Source organism: Opisthocomus hoazin, chromosome 6, assembly GCF_030867145.1.
Source record: "Opisthocomus hoazin isolate bOpiHoa1 chromosome 6, bOpiHoa1.hap1, whole genome shotgun sequence".
NCBI lineage: Eukaryota > Metazoa > Chordata > Aves > Opisthocomiformes > Opisthocomidae > Opisthocomus > Opisthocomus hoazin.
Window position 1 is genome coordinate 49,845,773 of NC_134419.1, and position 20,174 is coordinate 49,865,946.

Sequence of the window (20,174 nt, forward strand, 5' to 3'; positions counted from 1 at the left end):
TCACACATCTGGAAGATGGATATTTTGCAACAAAGGTAATCCAAAGAAAATGCAAATTAGAGTCTCAGAACTACTGCATATACTGAAAGATGATAAAAAGGTAGTCCCTCATTGATGCTTTTTCTATTTCATTTTACTAAATATACCATTTTTCCTATTGTTTTGCGTACGTTTAGATACACTGGGATTCTTGCTTGCCTCTTGTAGTATTTCCCTTTATCTTTTCAATTATTATCTTACCAGGTATTTTTTTTCTTGCTCAAACTTTTCTTCATACTTCCTAATTTTTCTCTTGAGACTCTGAAGATGCTTGGTAAGCTGCGCTACTGTTTGGGGTTCTTTGCACTCTTCACAGTTACATCTAGCAGAACTTCTTGGCCTGCAAAACCCAAAAGCACAGTAGCTGCATCAAAGAACTGGCTATAACGGACCGTGCCTTCCTTTCAGGCACATTTAATGCTTTCCTAGCACTCCAGAATTTGCAGCTAGGTTCTTTCACAGGACAGAGACAGTTTAGTTCTACAAAGTAAGCATAAAATAATTGCTTTTGCTTGAAGGTACCCATAGGGCATTCTAATGACTTCACCACCTGTCTTTCACGCTTTCGTTTTCTGTTTGGGTTTTTTTTTAATTAATTGTGGGATTTCTGAATATTTTTCAAAAGTTTAAGCTAGTAGGTCATAACCTGATCCAGTATTTACATTTAACACCCGCATCTTACTTCACAGATCTTCCAACTGTAACAGGAGAGTGTAACAATGATTTGTAAAAGTAAGCTCAGGAAGGGTTTTATTATTGGGCAAAAACATTATTATTTTGAAGGCAGTTTAGTTTCTAATTTTTTACAATTGAAAACCAGCACATCTGATTATTATTGATATGCAGCTGACAGCTATGTATGTAAGCTTTTAAGAAAGCTTGATTTCTGTGTGACACTCACAGCTTGGTTTCTGGAGATCACATATATGGACTGTTCATATGCTCTCTGACACTTTCATATCTAGTGAATGACTCAAGCTGCAGTTCTATTACAGCTAGTGAAATTTTTAGTATTATACCTTGATAGCCCTCTCTATCTTATGTTCACTCATCAGACTAATTACTAACTAATATTTAAACTTTAAATTAAACCTTGCTAACTATGATTAACAAAGACTTCAAACAATATTGTGCTGTGTTATTACTGAAAAAATGCTAGGTCCTGTTTCTGGTATTGCAAATCAACCATACCAAAATTTCTTGTTTATGATGTAACAGTAACTGAAGAAACATGAAGAGTCAAAGATCGTGGACTGTACAAAAATTATTTAAAATATCTAAGATTTAAAATGTATTTTCTTACATCATGAAAGGCTGAGCACTTGGTGGAGAAGGAGCAGACTCTGTGTCTAGATTAAATCTCTGGCTTTGGCTGAAGATAGAGCAGCGTGGTGACAGAAGAGGATTGTCTCCATCTGTAATGTGATACAGCAGTCGACTGGTCCCTAGGTAATGATGTTCTTGTGGGCTGCTATCCATTTCATTCTGCCAGTCTCTGCGGGCTGGCACAGGCTCTAGAAAGAAAGCATAAACCACATGGACTGAGGGTTACTCACAAGGTATTTAGCTACCTAGATAAATACAAATCTGTACTTACAGAAGTATTCAAAGCATGAGTATTCAAAATAAACAGCAAATAGTTCAGCAAAGTATCCCATGCAGGATGAACAAAATACTGAGGATGAGAAGATAGAAAGAACAGTTACTGGCTTAACATAAAGTATTTTTGGGTTCCACAGGAGAAGGTTGGTGGGTGTGTTTGTAAACTATGAAGTATAATATAAAGATGGAGAGTTTCCCAAAATAGTAGCATTAATTATATGTTCATAGATCTGTTTGCTTTTGAAAGCCACATTCCTGCAGAAGACTGATTGTACAAAACAAGTTTAATTTTGTGATTTAGCATTTAGTATTTTGGTCAAGAGAAAGGCGGATCAAGAATACAATATGCCCTGATGCTAAGAATCTCCAGTGCTGCAGGATACTGCAGGATTTCATTAAGGTTTGAAGTAGTGTACACGTGGTTCTAAACAACACGAGATATGAAAATAACGACTACCAATAACATCCAAGGTAGTTACTCAAGGTAGCGCGCAGTGACTGCTGCTTGGAGGAGTCATGCTTGTGATATTATGTTAATATTGTCTTTCACTATAAATGGAAACCTCACCTCCAATGCCTCAAAGGGTAAAATTTGTTTTATAGAGATGGTCAAGCTAGAAGCCAGAATGATTTATTCTGGTCTGAAAAAGTAGGAATTGGTGAACCTCATCACACTGGTTCTGTTTATGGGTAACTTGGAAAATAATGGGCACATTACGGAGCCTACCTCCAGAGAATACCAAGAGTTCGTCTTCCCTCTGCTGTACCTGGGTACATCAACAGGAATAACCATGGAATCTTATTCCTCAGCCTCAGTGGGTGAAATTGGTGAGGATGATCTAGCCTAGTTGATATTTTTGCTATCAGATAATTGTGTTTTAAAGCAGATTATATTTGTAGGGAGAAACTCCATGCTCTCATAAAAGCTTTCCCCCAAGAAACACTTAATGTATGTTAAAGCAAAGAATGTGCACTGTCTCAGGTTCCCCGACACCAGTTTCCATCGTACATAATATTTTACACCAGCTACATTATTTTTTTTTCTCTGAACCCATGTATATATACAGTCTTTGAATTCAAATCAATTATTTTATATTTCCAGGCAGCATGCATGTTATTTCTGTTCACTATTATATTTACCATGTAGCATGCAGTCTAATACATTTCACAGAATCTTTTTATTAAATGAAAGTCTAAAACTGTACAGAGAAACAACTGTACATGGATTTACTCACAGAAGAGCAGGCAGGTTTATAAAGCTCTTTCACCTTCACTTTCTTTCCCTGTTCTCCTCTGGACAGGGGACATGACATTCCCATGATGAGTGGGTGTTTTTTTCAGGATTTTAATGGAGCCTTTGTAATACGTTTTATTTGGCCTCTGCCCAACAGATACTGAAGCTACAAATCCTTATTGCTGCACTGGGACAGTGGGGACAAACCAGCTTTGAATGGCACCTTTCATAGAAAGCAACTATTGATGTCAAAAATAGTAGTTACAGTGGCCTAAAGTATCATTTTGTCAAGCGCTATCCAACTATTTTTGCTTTACAGGCAACAAAAAAATCCAATTGTATATTGTATAATCATCATAGTTTAGTCTGTCATGCAAAAGTTACATGTGGCTTTTTATCTATAAGTTCATTTACTCTAACAGCACCATCAATTATAATTACATTAAACATTTTCACGATAAGGCAATGTAGATGATTATTAGTTCTAACCTAGCATATTTCCTCTAAGTACTTCGTACTCTGTAGGTCAAATTCAACTCTCCAAGATACCAGAGCAACACCCAAAACTTCTAAATCATGTACGAGATTCAAATCCTTCCACAGAGATCCAGAAAGGTGTCTGGGAGAAGCGTTGCACCGCTCACAGGAAATTGCATTCACAGACAACATACAGTGATACAGGCTGGAATAGATGTTGCTCTGCAAGTAAAAGCGTTGTCTCTTTCTGGCAAGTAATCTTTCCTTCAAAGTAAGACTTTGAAACATCAATAGTTTTGGTTGGGTTTTGGTTTGGTGGTTCTGAGGTTTTTTTAACTTCTGAAAAACAATTTTGTCAACCAGAAGAAACTGACTTCCTTCCTTTTACTTCACTGTCTTTGAACTTAAAGAAACATAATCAATGTGAAATAGGTTTACTAGGAATAGTTTTGCTATTTCTCATGCTCTGTTATTAAAAGGAATAAAATTTTTTATAGTCATACTAAGTAGCAGTCTCCTCACTGTGAAAGGAACATGATGTTATAAAAGAATCATCCAGTCTGTGTATAATGGGTGCAGGAAAGAAGTTTCCAACATTTGAACTCGGATTTTCTGTGGACCTAGAGGTACTCCTCTTGCAGGAGGCAGTCTGTACTGGTGGTAAACTGTAGAGTCACAGGCTTTTTATCCTTTTCACATTTACATCCAGGCAATTTTACTAAGCCCAAGTCAGTCTCAGAAATAGAAGAAAAGTAAACATTCAGGACTAAACACTCCTGAAAGATAAATGCAAAGGACAAGTAGGGGCTGCAGCAGTCCCAGTGCAAAACCAAACACACAGAGCTGCAGGGACTTCACGGAGTTTTTCTTACTCAGCTAGCAAATGAAGGGGAGACAGCCTGCGTGCCAGGTGAATTTGGGAGTATTTTCCAAAGGCCAGGGCTCTTCCATTTCCTTGGTACCAGGGCTGCCTGACAGCATTGCTCTAGTAAAACTTTAAAACTAATGCAACTTTGGTGTGGCCCCAAGAAAGGTTTTAGTCCCAGCCCTACCACGGATGCACTAAATTACTACCTGCAGTCCAGAAGTGGCCAGCAAGTCACTCAAACTGATTCATTTATGTGGCCTGATTACTATAATAGCGGAACATCTCAGGACGATGACACATTATGACTAACCCCATTTTTAATTACAGCTTAGGACCATCATCTTGATTCCAGTTCTGCATAGATCCTAAACAAGACACTAAGCATTATCCTGAGAGCAGCCCATGGACTGACCAAATATGGACTCATGTTCCTGTGTCTGATCTAATTTTAGCCTCTATTTTTGCCAAAACTGGGAACTAAAGCCCCCTCTAGCCAAGCCAGTAAGTTGCCCCTTAGCCTGCGCCTACTCCATCTCATCTACTCAGTCCAGTTTAGCACCGACAAGAGCTCACCACAGGACTTAAAGCCAAGATCTAGTATCTTATAATATGCAGCATGCTTCATAATGTGGACTTCAATCATATGACATCAAGTCATATGGTACAAGTCTGTATTCCTGCATGTGATATTCCTTACTTTAAGTAAAACAATAATACTCTGAAATCTGATGTATAGAAAAAAAAAAAAAATGCAGACGTAGTGTGTTCATCCCTCAACATGTTATGTCCGTGAATGCTAGCATCAGGACTTTATTTTAAAGACATTTAGAACATCTTGTATTTAAGTTCAGCTGCTCACTGTTCAAATCACAGATTTGATGTATATTCATATCCAAAAGCTATAAAAATGACACTCTGCTGTACCCCCCCCAAAAAAAACACAAAAAACCAACAACAAAACCTAGCTTAATAGCACATTGCAATTCTTTATGGTCTCATTTTGCCAGCTCTAATTCAAGTTTTTCCATATTCAGAAGTAAACCAGAAATTGCTGGCTTTGCTCAGAGATAAGAGTTACTGTTCACCTCTTAAAATCTGCATCCTGAAATACCCTGTGGTTTTACTACACTGTTCTAGCTTCATTCATTATATGTATAATGCTTTTTTTTTTATTTTTTGGACTGGGATGTGAAACAAAAGAAATTCAATACACTTCACAATCATGCTTGTTTTTAAAAATAATACATTTGTACATTGTTATTATTAAAATTTTTATTGCTTGGTTCGCTGAGCAAGGGCTAATAACTAGACACATATTATATATGGCATATCCTCTAAAAGCTCTGTTCCTAGCCTGGTACAAATCTCTGGACTTCCATCCAAGTTCAAGATGAAACAGCCAATAGTCCCATGTGAAAACTACCTAAACTGAATGTATCAGATTTCAGTAATAATGTAAGACAAAGAATTAAGAATATCTCTATGCAAAATGGCAAGTTATGAAAAATCCCCACAAATCACAAAGCAGATTTTAAAAGAATGAGTGTGCCTTAAAATCCATTAAATAGGTAGGTTTTCATTCAAGCACAAGTTTGAACTGCTAGAGTGACAGAGGGTGCTGAACTGTGTGAGAAATGCTACATCATCCAGCCTTTGCCTGTGTAGCTGGAGATAGGCAAAAAGGAGCCAGAGAGGACATCAGAAGTAAGGGTCACTAACAGTATGAATTAAAGAAAGATCCAATCAAAACAGCAAAAATAAGAAAAGGAAACGATTATGAACCATTCTAACAACGGATTATGAAACTAGCAGAGCAAAATAATTCAGTAAACTACTGGAAAAGGAGAAAAAACCCACCCTGCCATAAAGGAAAAGAGTCAGTGCAGATTTTGGATCGGCTGCAAAATGTCTCTGCCCGCGCAGCACAGACATGAGGTCTGTCTCTGCCTCAGATCAACACCAAGGCACCAACACCAGTGCAAATTCCACACCTGTATTCAAGAGCTATTAAGGTATTTGCCTAGCTGGGCTAAAGCATCCGGGTTTTTTTAGACAAAACCCAGGATATTTAGTATTTTTTACAGTCCTTCATCTTTACAATAGTTTGGATTATACACACCATTTTCCTTACTATGCAATGCAACCCTCAAACTTTAGAATTTCTGAAGCAGAACACTGCAATTTGTGATTTTTTTAAGTAAATAACTTACTGTTATTTCTTGCTGAAAATTCTGAGCAAACAGCTTCTGAAATAAGTTCTTCTGAACCCAGCCTTTTTTTTGGCATAAAACATCAATCGCAAAGAGGATACTGACCTGTCTGCCTAAATTTGGACCATACGTGGTGAACGATTGAAGTATTTGCGTATTCACATCACTTGTGAGATGTATTAGTCATATTGCCTTTGACCTGTTTTTCACAAACAGTGATTTCTTTTCTGCTGAGCATCACGACTCTGCCAGCTCTGTGACTACAAGCTATGAATTGACAAAAATAGTGCCAAGCCTTAGGGCTATTTATTTGCAAGGACTGGTTTCCATATTGAGGAAAAGGGGAGAGATAACACACCACGGTTTACCCAGATGGGTAATAATACTGGATCATGAATGATTAAAATCCAGATGCTGTAAAACTCACCTTCGCTACCTCTCTGCTGAGGCACTAAATTTAAATCAATAATAGGAGAAATGAAGTGATATTGCTTTTACAAAAAGAATGAAGAAAATAAAATTACATGATATGGCAGGTGATCTCACACAATACAGAGATAGGAAGTAAAGAATGTAAATTTACTTGAACAAAAAAACCCAGATTAAATCCAAAAATAAAAGAATCAGGATTCTTAAAACCTGTCTGAAAAGCAAGACTGCCTTTCAGAAAAACAGAAGGTTATAGCCATTAATTTCCGTTCTTTTAACAGGTATCACCCTTTTTAGATTACATAGCATTTGCATCAGGAAATGGTGCTTTGCATTAGCTCTGCATTGTTTCCCAGAGGACTGAAAACCTGATATTAAACTGCAAGTCACAAGGCTTTCTTATAATTGCAAATGAGAACACATCATGACATGATTGCTTACCTCCACAACTGGCCCCATCAGTTAGCACACTGGTTTGGGCTGATGAGGGGGCTGGATCCTTGGGTGCTGGCAGCTGAGGAGTTTCTTCCTGGGTTGGCAGAAACGCAGAGCACAGATCAGTTTCGAGGGCTTGTAGCTTCAACAAAGAATTCTGCAGACAAAAGCAGAACATTGGGCTAGATAGACAACAACAGAATTACAGCGATAGCTCTTCAACTCACTGAGCCCATCAGCATCGCCTGCAAAGGGGTGTTCCACTAGCAGCTGTGAGAGGACGTGCAAGAGAACAAACACGCACTATTCCACGAGTTTCTTGACTTCTGGTTATTTAAGTCCCGATTTGCATGGATTATTCATGACACGTGGGAAAGATGACTTCGTCAGCAAAAGACGATTTATTCTAGGAAGCCAGACTGAGATGGTGTCCCTTTTCTTGGTCTTGAAGCAATACACTAAGGAAGTATTTCATTCATTGGGCTGACATCACGATCTGATGACATTATGTCCCTCCCCATTTACCATTCATAAAAAAACATATCTCCCTCTCCAGCCTATTGTGCAGTACACAGCGGCGAACAAAGAGTTACTGAGAACACGCTCCCTCATGGGATTCTTGGAAGAGATTTTTTTTATTTGGCTTTTTTAGAGACAGTTCTTTATGTAGACACAGCGTTCATATAGGCTGCTGCTGTTTGTACAGGGTAACCAGATCATTTCTTATGAGCTGCAAAGGTAAAATTAACAGATCGTTGTCACTTGCTGCAGACAAATCAGTGAGGACAAGGCTAGTTATCTATAACATCACTTCCAGCTACTGTGTCATGCTCGGTCCGTTTCTCATTTTAATCTTTAATGCTGCATGCAATATTCAGCTGTACACTCTGACACAAGCGTCTTGCTGTGATGTAAATACTGTGAAAGCCCTAATCACCATCTGACTGGGCAAAATGAGTCACTGCCGATACCCCACACATTCTGTTCCCCTCTCTCAAGGGAAATACAGCTTGCAACATTAAACAAAATCACACAAGGCTGTCCTAATAATCACACAACTGGGACACACAGAATTATAAGTAAAATGTTAAGTCACTCAAATGGTACATATTTGTGAAAAACAATTTCTGAAAAAAGATCTGAGTTGCAACAGAAAAAAAATTCCTCAAGTTTATACCCTGAAAATCTCCTTTCCCTGCTCTGTCAAAGACCTGAAAGCAATTTATTGATTCATTTAATGAAATTATGAGTTTATTTATTGGAATAATTTCCTTTGTGTAACAATATGTCATCTATGTAGTAAGTAGTTTAATATGTCTTTGTATTATTGTTATAGTGATACATCCCTTTTATAAACCCAAGACTGCCAGTGGTTTTAGTTTAAAAAAAAATAAAAAAGGAAACTAATTTGTCTGAGAACAGCTGGGAAGATTTCAGCCTTAATCCTTCCATTCCTTCTACAGAATTCAGGCAGTAAAAAGGGAGCAGACACTAGCTCTTTCTAGGAGATACCTCAAAACATGGAAATTTCGAAAAAGCACAAGATCACCAACACTAGATCCTGCAACCCTCTATGTGCTGTCAGGAGTGCTTCAAAATCCATATCCCGTCCCACAAAACAGACTAGGTTACAATCAAATGCTTGGACTGTGGTGTCAGCTTAGGTCAAAAAGGAAATCCAGGAACACCTTCCTTCTCCTGGTACAAGAGCAAACAGGAGCTCGGGCCATTCCTGTCAGAAGCAGCATGATATTAGAGACATGAGAGCAAAGAAATGGGTTGTGTTACACATTCATTTTAGAATTAATTTCCTCTCATCTGTTGTCAAGATACATTGTGACATCTCATCCTATAACACCAGGAAAGAAGGGATTGCAACATCAAGCACTGGTCCATAATGAAATGCCTAAATGTAATACTATTCTTTTTAAATATGGCATGATATAGAGCTGTTTTCTATGATCTGAGGCAGAAGATACTTTTACTATTCCCAGGTGCAGGTTGCATTAACAACCTGCCATCCTCTGGCCCAGCTGCCATTTGTAAGGATAATTTCCTATCTTGACCAGCAGTGCCTCATCTTCACAGCTCACTTTCTCCAGGACTCTTGAATGAATGGCATTTTTTCATTGTCACTTACTGGCACTATTTGGTCCAACACTTTACATATACTCCTTCAAACCGATCTGGCTCCTTTGGCCTGTCTGCAATATAGAGTATACCAAGTGTGCAAATGTCCACCACATGGGCTTTTTCAGTGAAGACCAATACAGCAAATTCACTCAGCCGCTCTGTTTACAGCTGTATCACCTTGGTGCCCATATTACACATCAGCCAGGCAGCAGTCCCAGCGATACCCTACCTGGCTTCCTGCATCTGACATATTTAGTAGACTTCTTACCATCAATTTAAGCATCTTTTGTGAGGCACTTTCAAACTCATCTTTAATCCTCTATAGGACTTTCTTGAACTAGAGACAGAATGATAGAAACCTTGAACAGCTTTCAGGTGGCAGTGAATTTTCCTTGTCAAGGGAAGGGTGATACCATGGCACTGTTTTGGAAAGAGCTTTCCTGACATGACAGGTCTCGCTTTCCACTGCCTCTCACCCCACCTAGACCCAAACAAAGTGGCTGTGGGATTACCACAACCGCCAGGCAGCATTTTACAGTCATTAATGTCATCTGGCGAAAGACGACTATGCCACTTACAGACCAGTGAGGACTGTGATCTCAGCCCGGACCTTATTGTGATAACTGCTGATGGTTAAGTGAGGAAACATAGACAAACGTACCAGAAGAACATACCAAGAAGGTGAACGTAGGTGAATAAGTGACAAATATACCTAAACTTCACAGACTGTTACTTCAAGCATTTGACAAATATCAAGAAAATGTCTTCACTTTGCATTATGGCAAGTTCAGTATCAAAGCATTCACACAGACTACATTGTTAGACGTTGTATTTTGGCAATGCTTATGCTGTAATTCACCAGCTGGTTTATATTCCGTTGCTCTAAATGATATTTTTCACCCATCTGTGGAAGGTGGGTGGATGGCAAATTTCCAGTCACTGGCAAATACTAAAAAAATTCATATAATAATAATAGAAATACCTTATATGATTTTGTGAATGTGCCCTTGACAGGGATTTGATATAGGGAGTAAAAGAGTGAGTACCTTTGATCATTTTGATGTTACAAGGGAGATGATGAATCTGGAGTATGCCATCAACCTCATCTTACACCTCAAACACAGCTGAGTACTATGGTACTGCCACAGTGCTCTACACATGAAAAGCCACCACCTAGTTATGGGAACACATGTAAGGAGACATAGCTTTAAGCAAAGACCAAGCACAAAGCTGCCCAAGGTCACCAACTCATGGCAACAGGAGCGTCCTAGTAAATGCTAGGGATGACCTTGTTGCCTGCCCTGCTGCAGGTCCTGTCCTGTGCCTCTCAGGGGGCTGCTTGAAGTACTGGCCATGCCAGAGTATCCAGGATCCCGCCAGCCTTGCACCTCCCGCTCCATGGCAGGAACAGTGCGGCCCCCTGTTTCTGCACCTGCAGCCTGAGCAGAGCAGCAGCGTGCTCTGGGAGGGGACACAGCCACATATCAGCAACCAGCAGCAGGTCCTCTATCCTGAGGCTCACTGGGGCAGGCCAGCATGATACCAACTGCCAGCGAAAGGAAGGCAAGGAGAGAGAAAAATAAAGTTTGAGCCCTGTCTTCATCTTTTCAAGCCTTCTAAGTTCATTTCAAATCTTACTGACCACTTCCAGCTTTCCCCTAATTCTCCAATACTTTCCAGCACCTGTACAGGCCTGATGTGACTGCAGGTGTCCTGCCACGGTGGTGGGAATGTGTACTCTTCTGCACTGCACACACTCAGCAATGCGTCTAATCTGGAGATGAAAGAGCCTGGGCACCTGCTACTCAAAACTCTGTCATGGTCCAGACCTACCCCTGGGGCCCAGCTGGGCCATCTCTGCCCTTGGCCATTTAAAAGAAGTTGCAAACCATGTTAGAAGCAAATATAAACAGCTAAAATACATAGAGAGGTAAATGTTCTTTCATGGTGGCTACCATCATAAATTTTGGTAAGCTCTTACATGGAAAACCGCTGTCACTTAAGGAATTTAAGCTATGGCATATCATATCAGCTAGTGATCGCAGTTCAAATACTTCAGATTTGACGCTCATTCCAGCTTTAATCTGGTGCCTAACACCAGTGTTTCTGAAGCAGTAATTCCTGATCCATGCTAAAGCAAATGAAAGGACATATTAATATTTAAAATGGATCCTTAAATTTCTTTGGAAAAATAACCACATTGTTGCCCTTTAAGAACAGTACTTTGCACATTTGAAAAAAAAAGCAGTTATAACTGTCTTGGACAAAGGTTTCTTATCTCTTCTTATGTCCTCTTAAAGTAACAGACAATTCAAAGAACTTGAGAAAAAACATCCTATATTATTCCACATCCAAGATAAGGGAAAAAATAAAGACATTTATAAGAAGTCTGAAGAAAACAGAAAGAGAGACACTGTGGTATTTCTCTCCTATTTGTAATTTTTGCTAAAGCTTTAAGAAAATATAGTCATTAAAGTATCATACTCTTGCCTGCTGGAGAAAACAGAGTACAAAAGGATTGCCATTTGCAGAGGAAGCTCAGTCTGTAGTAAAGAAACCGTCTTTACAGACAAGTACTCCTGTAGACTGTACCCCACTGACCATCTCGCTTTCCAGATGATGATTATTGAAAATCAAGAGTTGAGACCTTGGGGCAAGGATTTATTGAGATGACAGATAACCTCTTACATCTAGAGATAAATACTAAACACCTACTCTCACATTGGTAAATCCCGCTGGAGAACGGGACACTGAATGAACAAATACTCCCAATTTATCACCAAAATGCTGTGTCAATGAGTGGGAGTCCCCTGAAATAGAGTATAAACAACTTCTTGGTAGGTGCCATCAGTAACTCCCTCTCCAGCTGGAGGTCCCTGCTTGGGGCCCTGCAGGATCAGCACCATGGGACATGTTGGTCAGCATGTCCAGGGGGCCGTAGCCTGGTGGGAGACACTGTGCCAAATGGAGCCTCACAGCCCTGCGCTCTGCCTCATTGCACAAAGGGCTACAGCACTGCCGAACCAGTTACTCAGCCAGTGATCGCTGCTTATCCACAGAGAGAGCAGGCAGCTGTTCTATTATACCCAGTTTATTGATGGATTTACTGGATTTATGAAATCAGCTGGGGCAGAGAAAGAGAATAATCCAAACTTCCAGTATTTAATGGCCTTTGAAGTAATTCACACAGAAAAGAAACTGAGCAAATATCAGCCTGTTCAATTTCTTCACTCTAAGGAAATGAATACTTTCATACATCACATTAAAAGAGTGACATATAAAAGCATCTCCCTTGCTTTTTAATCTAAGAGTTCAGGTCAAAATAAGATAGGTGTATTTTATGTGAACGTAAATAAATATCTGCAGTATCTGTTATAGCAATATTTATGTCTTGAGGCGTATGACATTTTCAATTCAGAACTTCCTTTATGGGGAACAAACAAGCAACAATAAGATAGAACAACATATGCCCTGGGTCTGTATAATGCCACGGGTGAGCAGTGAGGAGAAACACCGCTTTCTCTGATCCAAGAAGAGAATTTATTTTTTTATAACATATGTCCATTTGGATTCTCAGTAAACCTGAGACACAATACAATCTAAGATTTTACAAAAGAAAGCACCAGAATGTGATGCTTGCTCATTCCTCATAAATTCTTAGCTATTTATTTCAATTTCTGATCTAACTATCTGGTTTAATGTTTTATACTGATTTTATATATTATCATATTTTGTCTTAACCTTTAAGGAATCCTTTGCAAGGATTTTAAACAGGTGCTTTTCAGTGGAAGCTTTGGTGATTATTTGCAATGGGGCTTCTCAAAAGAAACAGTAACTTGTTGATTTCTCCCAGGGCCTTAACTGGCTAGACAGACGCTGAGCACATGCCTTGTATTGGTCATGGATCGTGCCTCACAAGTTAGCATGGAGATTTTCAATAGTGAGCTGCACAACAATGACACAAATGCATGGGAAATAATTTATTGTAAGAAGATTACATCTGAATTCCTTTAAAAGGACACATTGTGGTTTTCCTCTAATGAAAGTCAAGCATCTATTGATAGACATAGATATTCTCTGGCTCATTATGGAAACAAAGCTGGTTTTCCCATGCTTTGACAGGAAAAGGATTCCCTTCACCCCAACTCTTTTTTTCACCCTGCTTCTGTTGATCTGTTGTCCTGGTCTACACTTAAAAATATTGACAGCTGTTTGTTTAAGTCCAGTATTGTTCACTGCCCTGGCAGTGAGCAAGCATACTCAATGCTAGTATGGAGATACCCTCGACTGTGGGAGATGCTTCATAAGGTTTCCCACTTAGAATAATTGTAAAGCTTGGGTCTGGCCTCCAGTATATTGCTGATTGTGAGAATCTAGCCCAGGCTCATCCATTGTTTGACACGATCACACAAACCGTTTCTTTGTGCTCTACTCTCACACCATCGTCCTGCCATAATCCCTGTGAAAACAGCTCTTGTTTCAAGTGTCACTGGTGTTATTTGGCTTTCCACTCCAACCCTCCCCTGCTCCCATCCTACAACAAGAGTACCTTTTAGACTACATTGTACTGTTCATAGTTCATTTATGAAGGATGTAGCAACTTTGAGAGCTCCTTATTTTCAAACAAAACATAATTGATAGTTGAACACATTTGAGCTGTAATATGAGGAAAAAATCAAATGTTCTTAAAAGATGGCCTTTTCGTTCAGTCAATATTGAATGTTTAATTCTTTTCTGAGCACAAATGGAAAGCAGCATAAAGTTGGCTTAAAATATTTTAAAAATCTCTTTCTTCTGGCTTTTAAACAGTTATAGCAGTCTCATATCACATTTTTAAGCCTTTCTCCAAAAACATGACTAGAATGATTCATTAAAAAGCTAACCTAAGATTCTCAAGTGATTACATTATTCCAAGTCCTTAGAATTAACAAAAACCAAACATCTAATTCAAAATTTGTAACATCATATTTCAACTTTTGGTTAAGCTCACCTCATTTAAGCTGTTAAATTGCTTAGTTTCTTCTTCTGGTGAAATACATGTGTTCTGTTCTAGTTCTATCCTACAAAACAAAACAAGAGTTTTCATGTAAGAGATTGCTTATCTGTGCTGCAAATATTTCAAAATGTTCATCATGTCTGTACATAAATTACAAGCAATAAAACTATTGCTGTCTCAGAGAATGAGATTTCACATTGCTGAAAAGTTGGCAGTGTTTGCTGGCCCCCATGAGACTCACTCACAGACACGATCAAAACTAGCACAAAACCCAGATTCCTTTGTACAAAATAATTCATATTTTTCAACCTATTGTTCTCAGAATCATCCCAGCAAAACCAAATAGTTTTAAAGGTCTCTAGAGACCTCAGAAACGGAGCCGACTGATGCGTAGGCCTTTGTTGTAGTTATTCATAGATCTATCAGGCATTTATAGACTGAAATGACAGGTATGCCACTTCCCTTACCGAAACAGACACACTAGACAGCAACACCAGGGTGAGCAACCTCTTGCCTCCAAACAGGACCCAAGGTGTGCAATTCACATAGGAATAAAACCATCATTTTTGTGGTGGTACCTCCAGCACCAGAATGGGAGGTCTCACAGGCCAGCGAGCTGCACCTCCCTCAAGATACACAGGTACATGACCAGAAGGGAGTGATTTCTGGAGATACTTAAGCAGCAAGGTGCCTTGGCGGACTGTTGTACAATCACCTGTCTACACCTCTGTGTGGCTCTCCACATACATATTCATTCTGCCATCTTCCCTCCAAATGAATAGCAAATGTCTCCATAACGTGAAGAGAACAGAAGGAAAATGGGCTTACAGGAGCAAAAAGGTTAATGCCTAACAACCAATCTCTAGCTTTTAGGCAGCAGCAAGGACATTATGAGGCAGCAGAAGAGAGTTAAAGAAAACTGAGAAAAAGCATGGGGAGAGCAAAAGGACTAATTTAATAGGAAAGAGTGAAATTTTTATAACATGTAAGGAAGGACCTGCAAGGCTACAAACAGCTGAAGAGTTAGTTCTCTAATGAAGAAAAAAATATTTAGAATTATTTATTGCATTGAACTAGAACTACATGTAAAGAAAAGGAATAAAAGCACACGTGTCAGATTTGTACACTTCGGATATTTGTTTGGATGATTCCTTTCAGGGTACGTAACACAGAGCAAATGTGAACTCTCCCTGAAAAAAAAAAAAGCAATAGCTGCCTAGCAGCAGTTCTTACAGTTGTTATATGAAGTTCTACATAATTCACAGCTGCATCACTCGTGAGTCTTGCAGTGTGGAGAGTAAAACACTTACAAGGCCCCTGACGCGCCACCTTTCTCTCATTTGGGATGATGTCCTTGTCTGCTTTTTTAGGGATGCAGAAGTCTTGCATTTTATTGTTTCTTATTCACTCAAAATAGTGGAGCAAGAAGCTGTTAGTTTTGCATTCTTTGGATTCTGGAGATACTGACATCATTCAGGTGAGTAATGGTTTTTGTGTGAAGCCCATTTACATTAACAGTCATATATCTATGCTGAGCTGATCTCACTCTATACAGAGAGTTTTGGGGGGTACTTTTTTGTTTTCACCACGATTAACTGCTCTGCTAGGCAAATGCAGGTTATCTGATTGTCACCAGGCAACAAAGGGCTTACAATTTAATAACTATGGGTTGGATCCTACTCTCATTAAAAGTCAAACACAAAATATCCATTAACTCCAAAAGAAGCAGGAACAAGCCCCAATTTTCCATCTGCGCTGAGTACATCAAAATTATTTTAAGCCTGAGCTGAAATTTTGAACAATTGCAGGCAATCCTTATTTTGTATAATTTACATCATGTAAAATAACGACAATGGAGTTCTCTCTGTGGCTACTACTCAAATATATGTTATATCATTCTTTATAAAATATGAGAAGCCTGATCTCTCACCCTCGCTATAGACTGGCAACTCTGGCTTTGGCAGAATCATTCTGTTCTGCATGGCACAAATGACAAAGAAAACCCAGTAACATGTACATTTGAAGCTTGTGGACATCACAAAAAAAAAAACCTCAATACTTATTATCATAACAGAGCTCCTATCAGACTTCAAGGGGAAAATCAATTTGCATGAGCAGTGAGCTGTTTAAAAAACAGACCAGAACATGTGAATTATTGAATTATGCATGATATCACTTCTAAACTCGCATAAAATTCAAATAAAACCACATAATTTTAAAAACTAGGAAAAATGTTTAAAGAGAACCTAAACGAATTCACTTCTTATTTCCCAGACTAAACCCAGGAAGGAGCATTACATTCTGTAATTTGCAAGTCTCAATCCAGTCCAACCCTGGATTACACTATCTCCATCCTCAGGAGACTTCTGTGTGTATGCACCATAATGCCACGCATGCTCAGTGTCTTGGGCCAATTAACGCTTTAGTGAAGCCAGGATAAATCCTGACAAGAAAACCACACACTATGCTGTGGGATTAAACCCTTTTTCCAGATTCACTTTCAGTCTACCCTGGCCCAATACTCCTTCCCTGTCCACAGCCTAGCAATCAGTGTTACCCTTGCCGCTGTGAGGGCGGCCTGCCAGGTTAACAGCTCGCAAGGGGAGTCTCAGTACCGCGTCAGAGGACTGATTCAACCTGTCCAGAGGTCACATCACTCCAGTTCACAGAAAGGCAGACCCCACAACAAACACGCCTCAGTGCCAGGAAAACAAAAGGTCCTCTCTGAGACCTCCGCAGACGGCAAAAACCATTATGAAATTCAAGCGTAGTCACCATCTTGACGCAGGGCTGCAGGTGAATATTTCAAAAGCATGCCTAGGAATCCTTACAAAGCAATACAGAACCACAAGAGGCTTTCGGGTGACCATAAAGTGCACACTTGCAGTGAAAGAAACACCACTGTTAAGGGCCCAAGGCTGTTTGGGTACATCCCAGGCTACTCCTTGGGCAGCCTCTGAGTGCTGGAATAAGCAGCCAGCCAGAGAGCCAGCGCAGCAGTGCCTGTCTCGTTAATCACAGCAGTTACATAAAGGCTGGCTGTGGACAACCACACTTGTTTTTCTTTTTATGAGTGCCTCCCACACTCACCAGGCCCAGTCCTTACTTAGGCTACAGTAAGATGCTATTTTTTTTTTTGTCCTTCTTTCCTCTCCCCACCCTGCCTTTTTTTTCTCTTTTTTCTCTGAGTGTACTGCAGCCGAAGAGCTTGCTAAGGGACTTTCCATGCCTTGATACAAGAAGTATCATTGGAACCATAAACACGAATATTTTAATAACAAGATTCCTGAAGAAACTGTTCTTAGGAACTGGTTGATCATTTCACAGCAAAGCAGTGTTTCATCAGCAAATTCTGATTTGCTGACAGAGAGCTATTTGCAGACACATGCAGGTTGTGATGATTTTTCGCCAGGTCTGAGGCAGGACTCAGAGTCTGGCCAAGATTTCTCCCTGCTCACCCGGCCGCCTGTGCAGGAACGCAGCCTCACAAGCTCTGCCCCACCTGTGTGGGTCCACCACATGGCATGGGGACTTCAGCACTTCTGCAGCTTCCCTACTCCCTCCCACACATCCCTGAGTTGTAGCTGTTCAGCAGAAAGCGTGGAAACTACGAGAGTCCTCACCTGAACTGCACTCTTGAAAGATACTTGCCTTGAAAACTGAAGTTTGAAAGCTTCATTAGAGCTCGGTCTCGCTCCGGGGAGCACAGAAACCCTGGGAGACTCTGGCTGAGCCCAAGACCCAGGGCAGCCCAAGGCTCTCAGCATTTCCAGTTTTCCTGGAGTAGTCATAGGTCTGACAGCAACTGCCACCCTTCAACCTCTACAGAACTTAGAGACCAACCCAGGGACCAGCTGAGTCCTACTAAATGAAACCCTTCCACTCCCATTTTGTTTGGGGAACAGGAAAGAGGGGGAACTTTCAGGAACTTTTCTTTGGCAGAAAACTTTACCCCAAAGTGTAGTTCCTACACTGGCTTGGAATGCAGTCTTCTCTGAAACACCGATATTCCCACCGCCCAGGAGCCCCAGGTCTCAGCCCCCTCTCTGTGTAACAGGCATCTGAACCAAACACCATCCTCTATTCAGGTAACAGCGTACACAGCTCTGCAATCCACTTCAGTTTTGCTGATTGCCTTTGAGAAGGCAATTGGTAAGAGCAGGTTTTTGTAATCACTTGTATTGTTCCATACTGGCTTTCTTATTCTCTGCCAAAAAGAGGCAATTCTCTTTATTGTAACATTTGTTCTTGGGGCCTGCATGTAACTTTTATCTCCCAAAGGTACAGATTGTATTACACTCTTTTCCAAACTCAACTACAGACAATGACTAGAGCAATATTCAATGTAATCACTGGCAATAGTATTAGAAATTCATGTTCTTGTAATAAAATGTAAAGGTTTCCTTCCATGCGGATGGCATTTCAAATTCTAAATGCCGATGTTCATAAATCATGCATGATAAACACCACGTGAAATTAAAATCCTTAATTCACAAGTTGGGTATGGCTTAGCCAAGGACAAAACAGTATTCCCTCATTCTTCTGACTGTAAAACTCTTCACCAAGTCTGTTCTTCCATTTCCCCCAAACCCTGCTAAAACTTTTTCTTCACTGTTTCGGTGGTTATCCTAAAATAAAAGTGCCCTCCCAAAAAACGATGAACACATAGGAGTCCTGTTTCTGTAGATTGTTTCTCTGATATTGCCTGTTCTGTTCTTCTCTGTCACGTGTCTGGTTACCAACATCCCTTTGTTAGGTTACTCTGAAATTAGGTTGCTCTGCTTAACAGAGGCTGTGCTGAAAAGATTTTCATATCTCAGTAGCTTTTAATCCATATTTAGACAAATTAAAACTATCCTGTTTCTAGCTGCCCCACACTCACTAAAACAGATTTTTAAAACAACTCTGTACAGCTCAGAGGCACCTAGAGCTTTAGGCTGCAATGAGACTGATGACTAAGCTATAGCAGTCTGCAGAAACTATATCAAAGCACAAGAAACAACAAGCGACACTAGACATCAACCTTGCTTCTTAGTAAGAGACAGAAATAAATCTTTCTTCTCCTATCTTCCCCACACACATCTGATAGACTGAGGAGTCTGCCCAGTGGCACCCTGCAGAGCTGTGGCCATCGCCTCTTCTCCAAAAGACCAGAAAGCTTTTGGTCTATGAGTTAGGGATCCTAGGCAGATGTAGCATTCCAAAGCATTGCTAATTTTGCCAGTAACCTAGGGTGGAAGATAGTGCAACCCAAGTTTTGTGGGACTAGCAGATGTGTTCCATCAAAATCTAGCTATGATTGTTGCCTGCTGCCAAGACTGAATACTTAACTTTTGCCATGTCCCAGAGCAGAGAAGGCAGAAAACAGCACAAGACGTCATACCCTGGCAGCTGTGTTTCACAGTCTGTTGCACGAACCAGTTCTGTGATCCAGATGCAGCAGCCAGCGATCTGCGTGAGCTGAGCCATGGGCATGTAATTGCTCTAGCGCTATCAAAGCTGATTGACGGCAGAGGGATGGGGCAAGCTGCTGGTGACCCTTAAGAGGAGTCACCAGACACAGTGATCCTCAAAGTGAAAGTTGTAACTTCAGCATATGTAATTTAAAGTCCTCTGCCTCAGCTGGGTGGTGGGAATGTTTTCTCCAAGGACAGTTAAGACAGTTAAAATAAATGAAATGTGTGTGTGAAGCCAGAGACCATGCATTAATTCTTGTTTACTCCATGTTCAAAGTTCCTTATTTGAGAGTAA

At 40.1% G+C, this 20,174-nt stretch overlaps 1 protein-coding gene across 1 annotated transcript in view; it reads right to left on the reverse strand.

The window, feature by feature from the left end:
• FAM13C (family with sequence similarity 13 member C) overlaps positions 1–20,174 on the reverse strand; it is a 134,046-nt gene that overhangs the window by 19,072 nt on the left and 94,800 nt on the right. Inside the window, exons 10-13 of the mRNA XM_075423051.1 lie at positions 14,418–14,487; positions 7,301–7,451; positions 1,343–1,553; positions 241–379 (exon numbers count right to left, since the gene is read on the reverse strand). Coding sequence (XP_075279166.1) covers positions 241–379; positions 1,343–1,553; positions 7,301–7,451; positions 14,418–14,487 — 571 coding nt within the window. The remainder of the gene's footprint in view (positions 1–240; positions 380–1,342; positions 1,554–7,300; positions 7,452–14,417; positions 14,488–20,174) is intronic.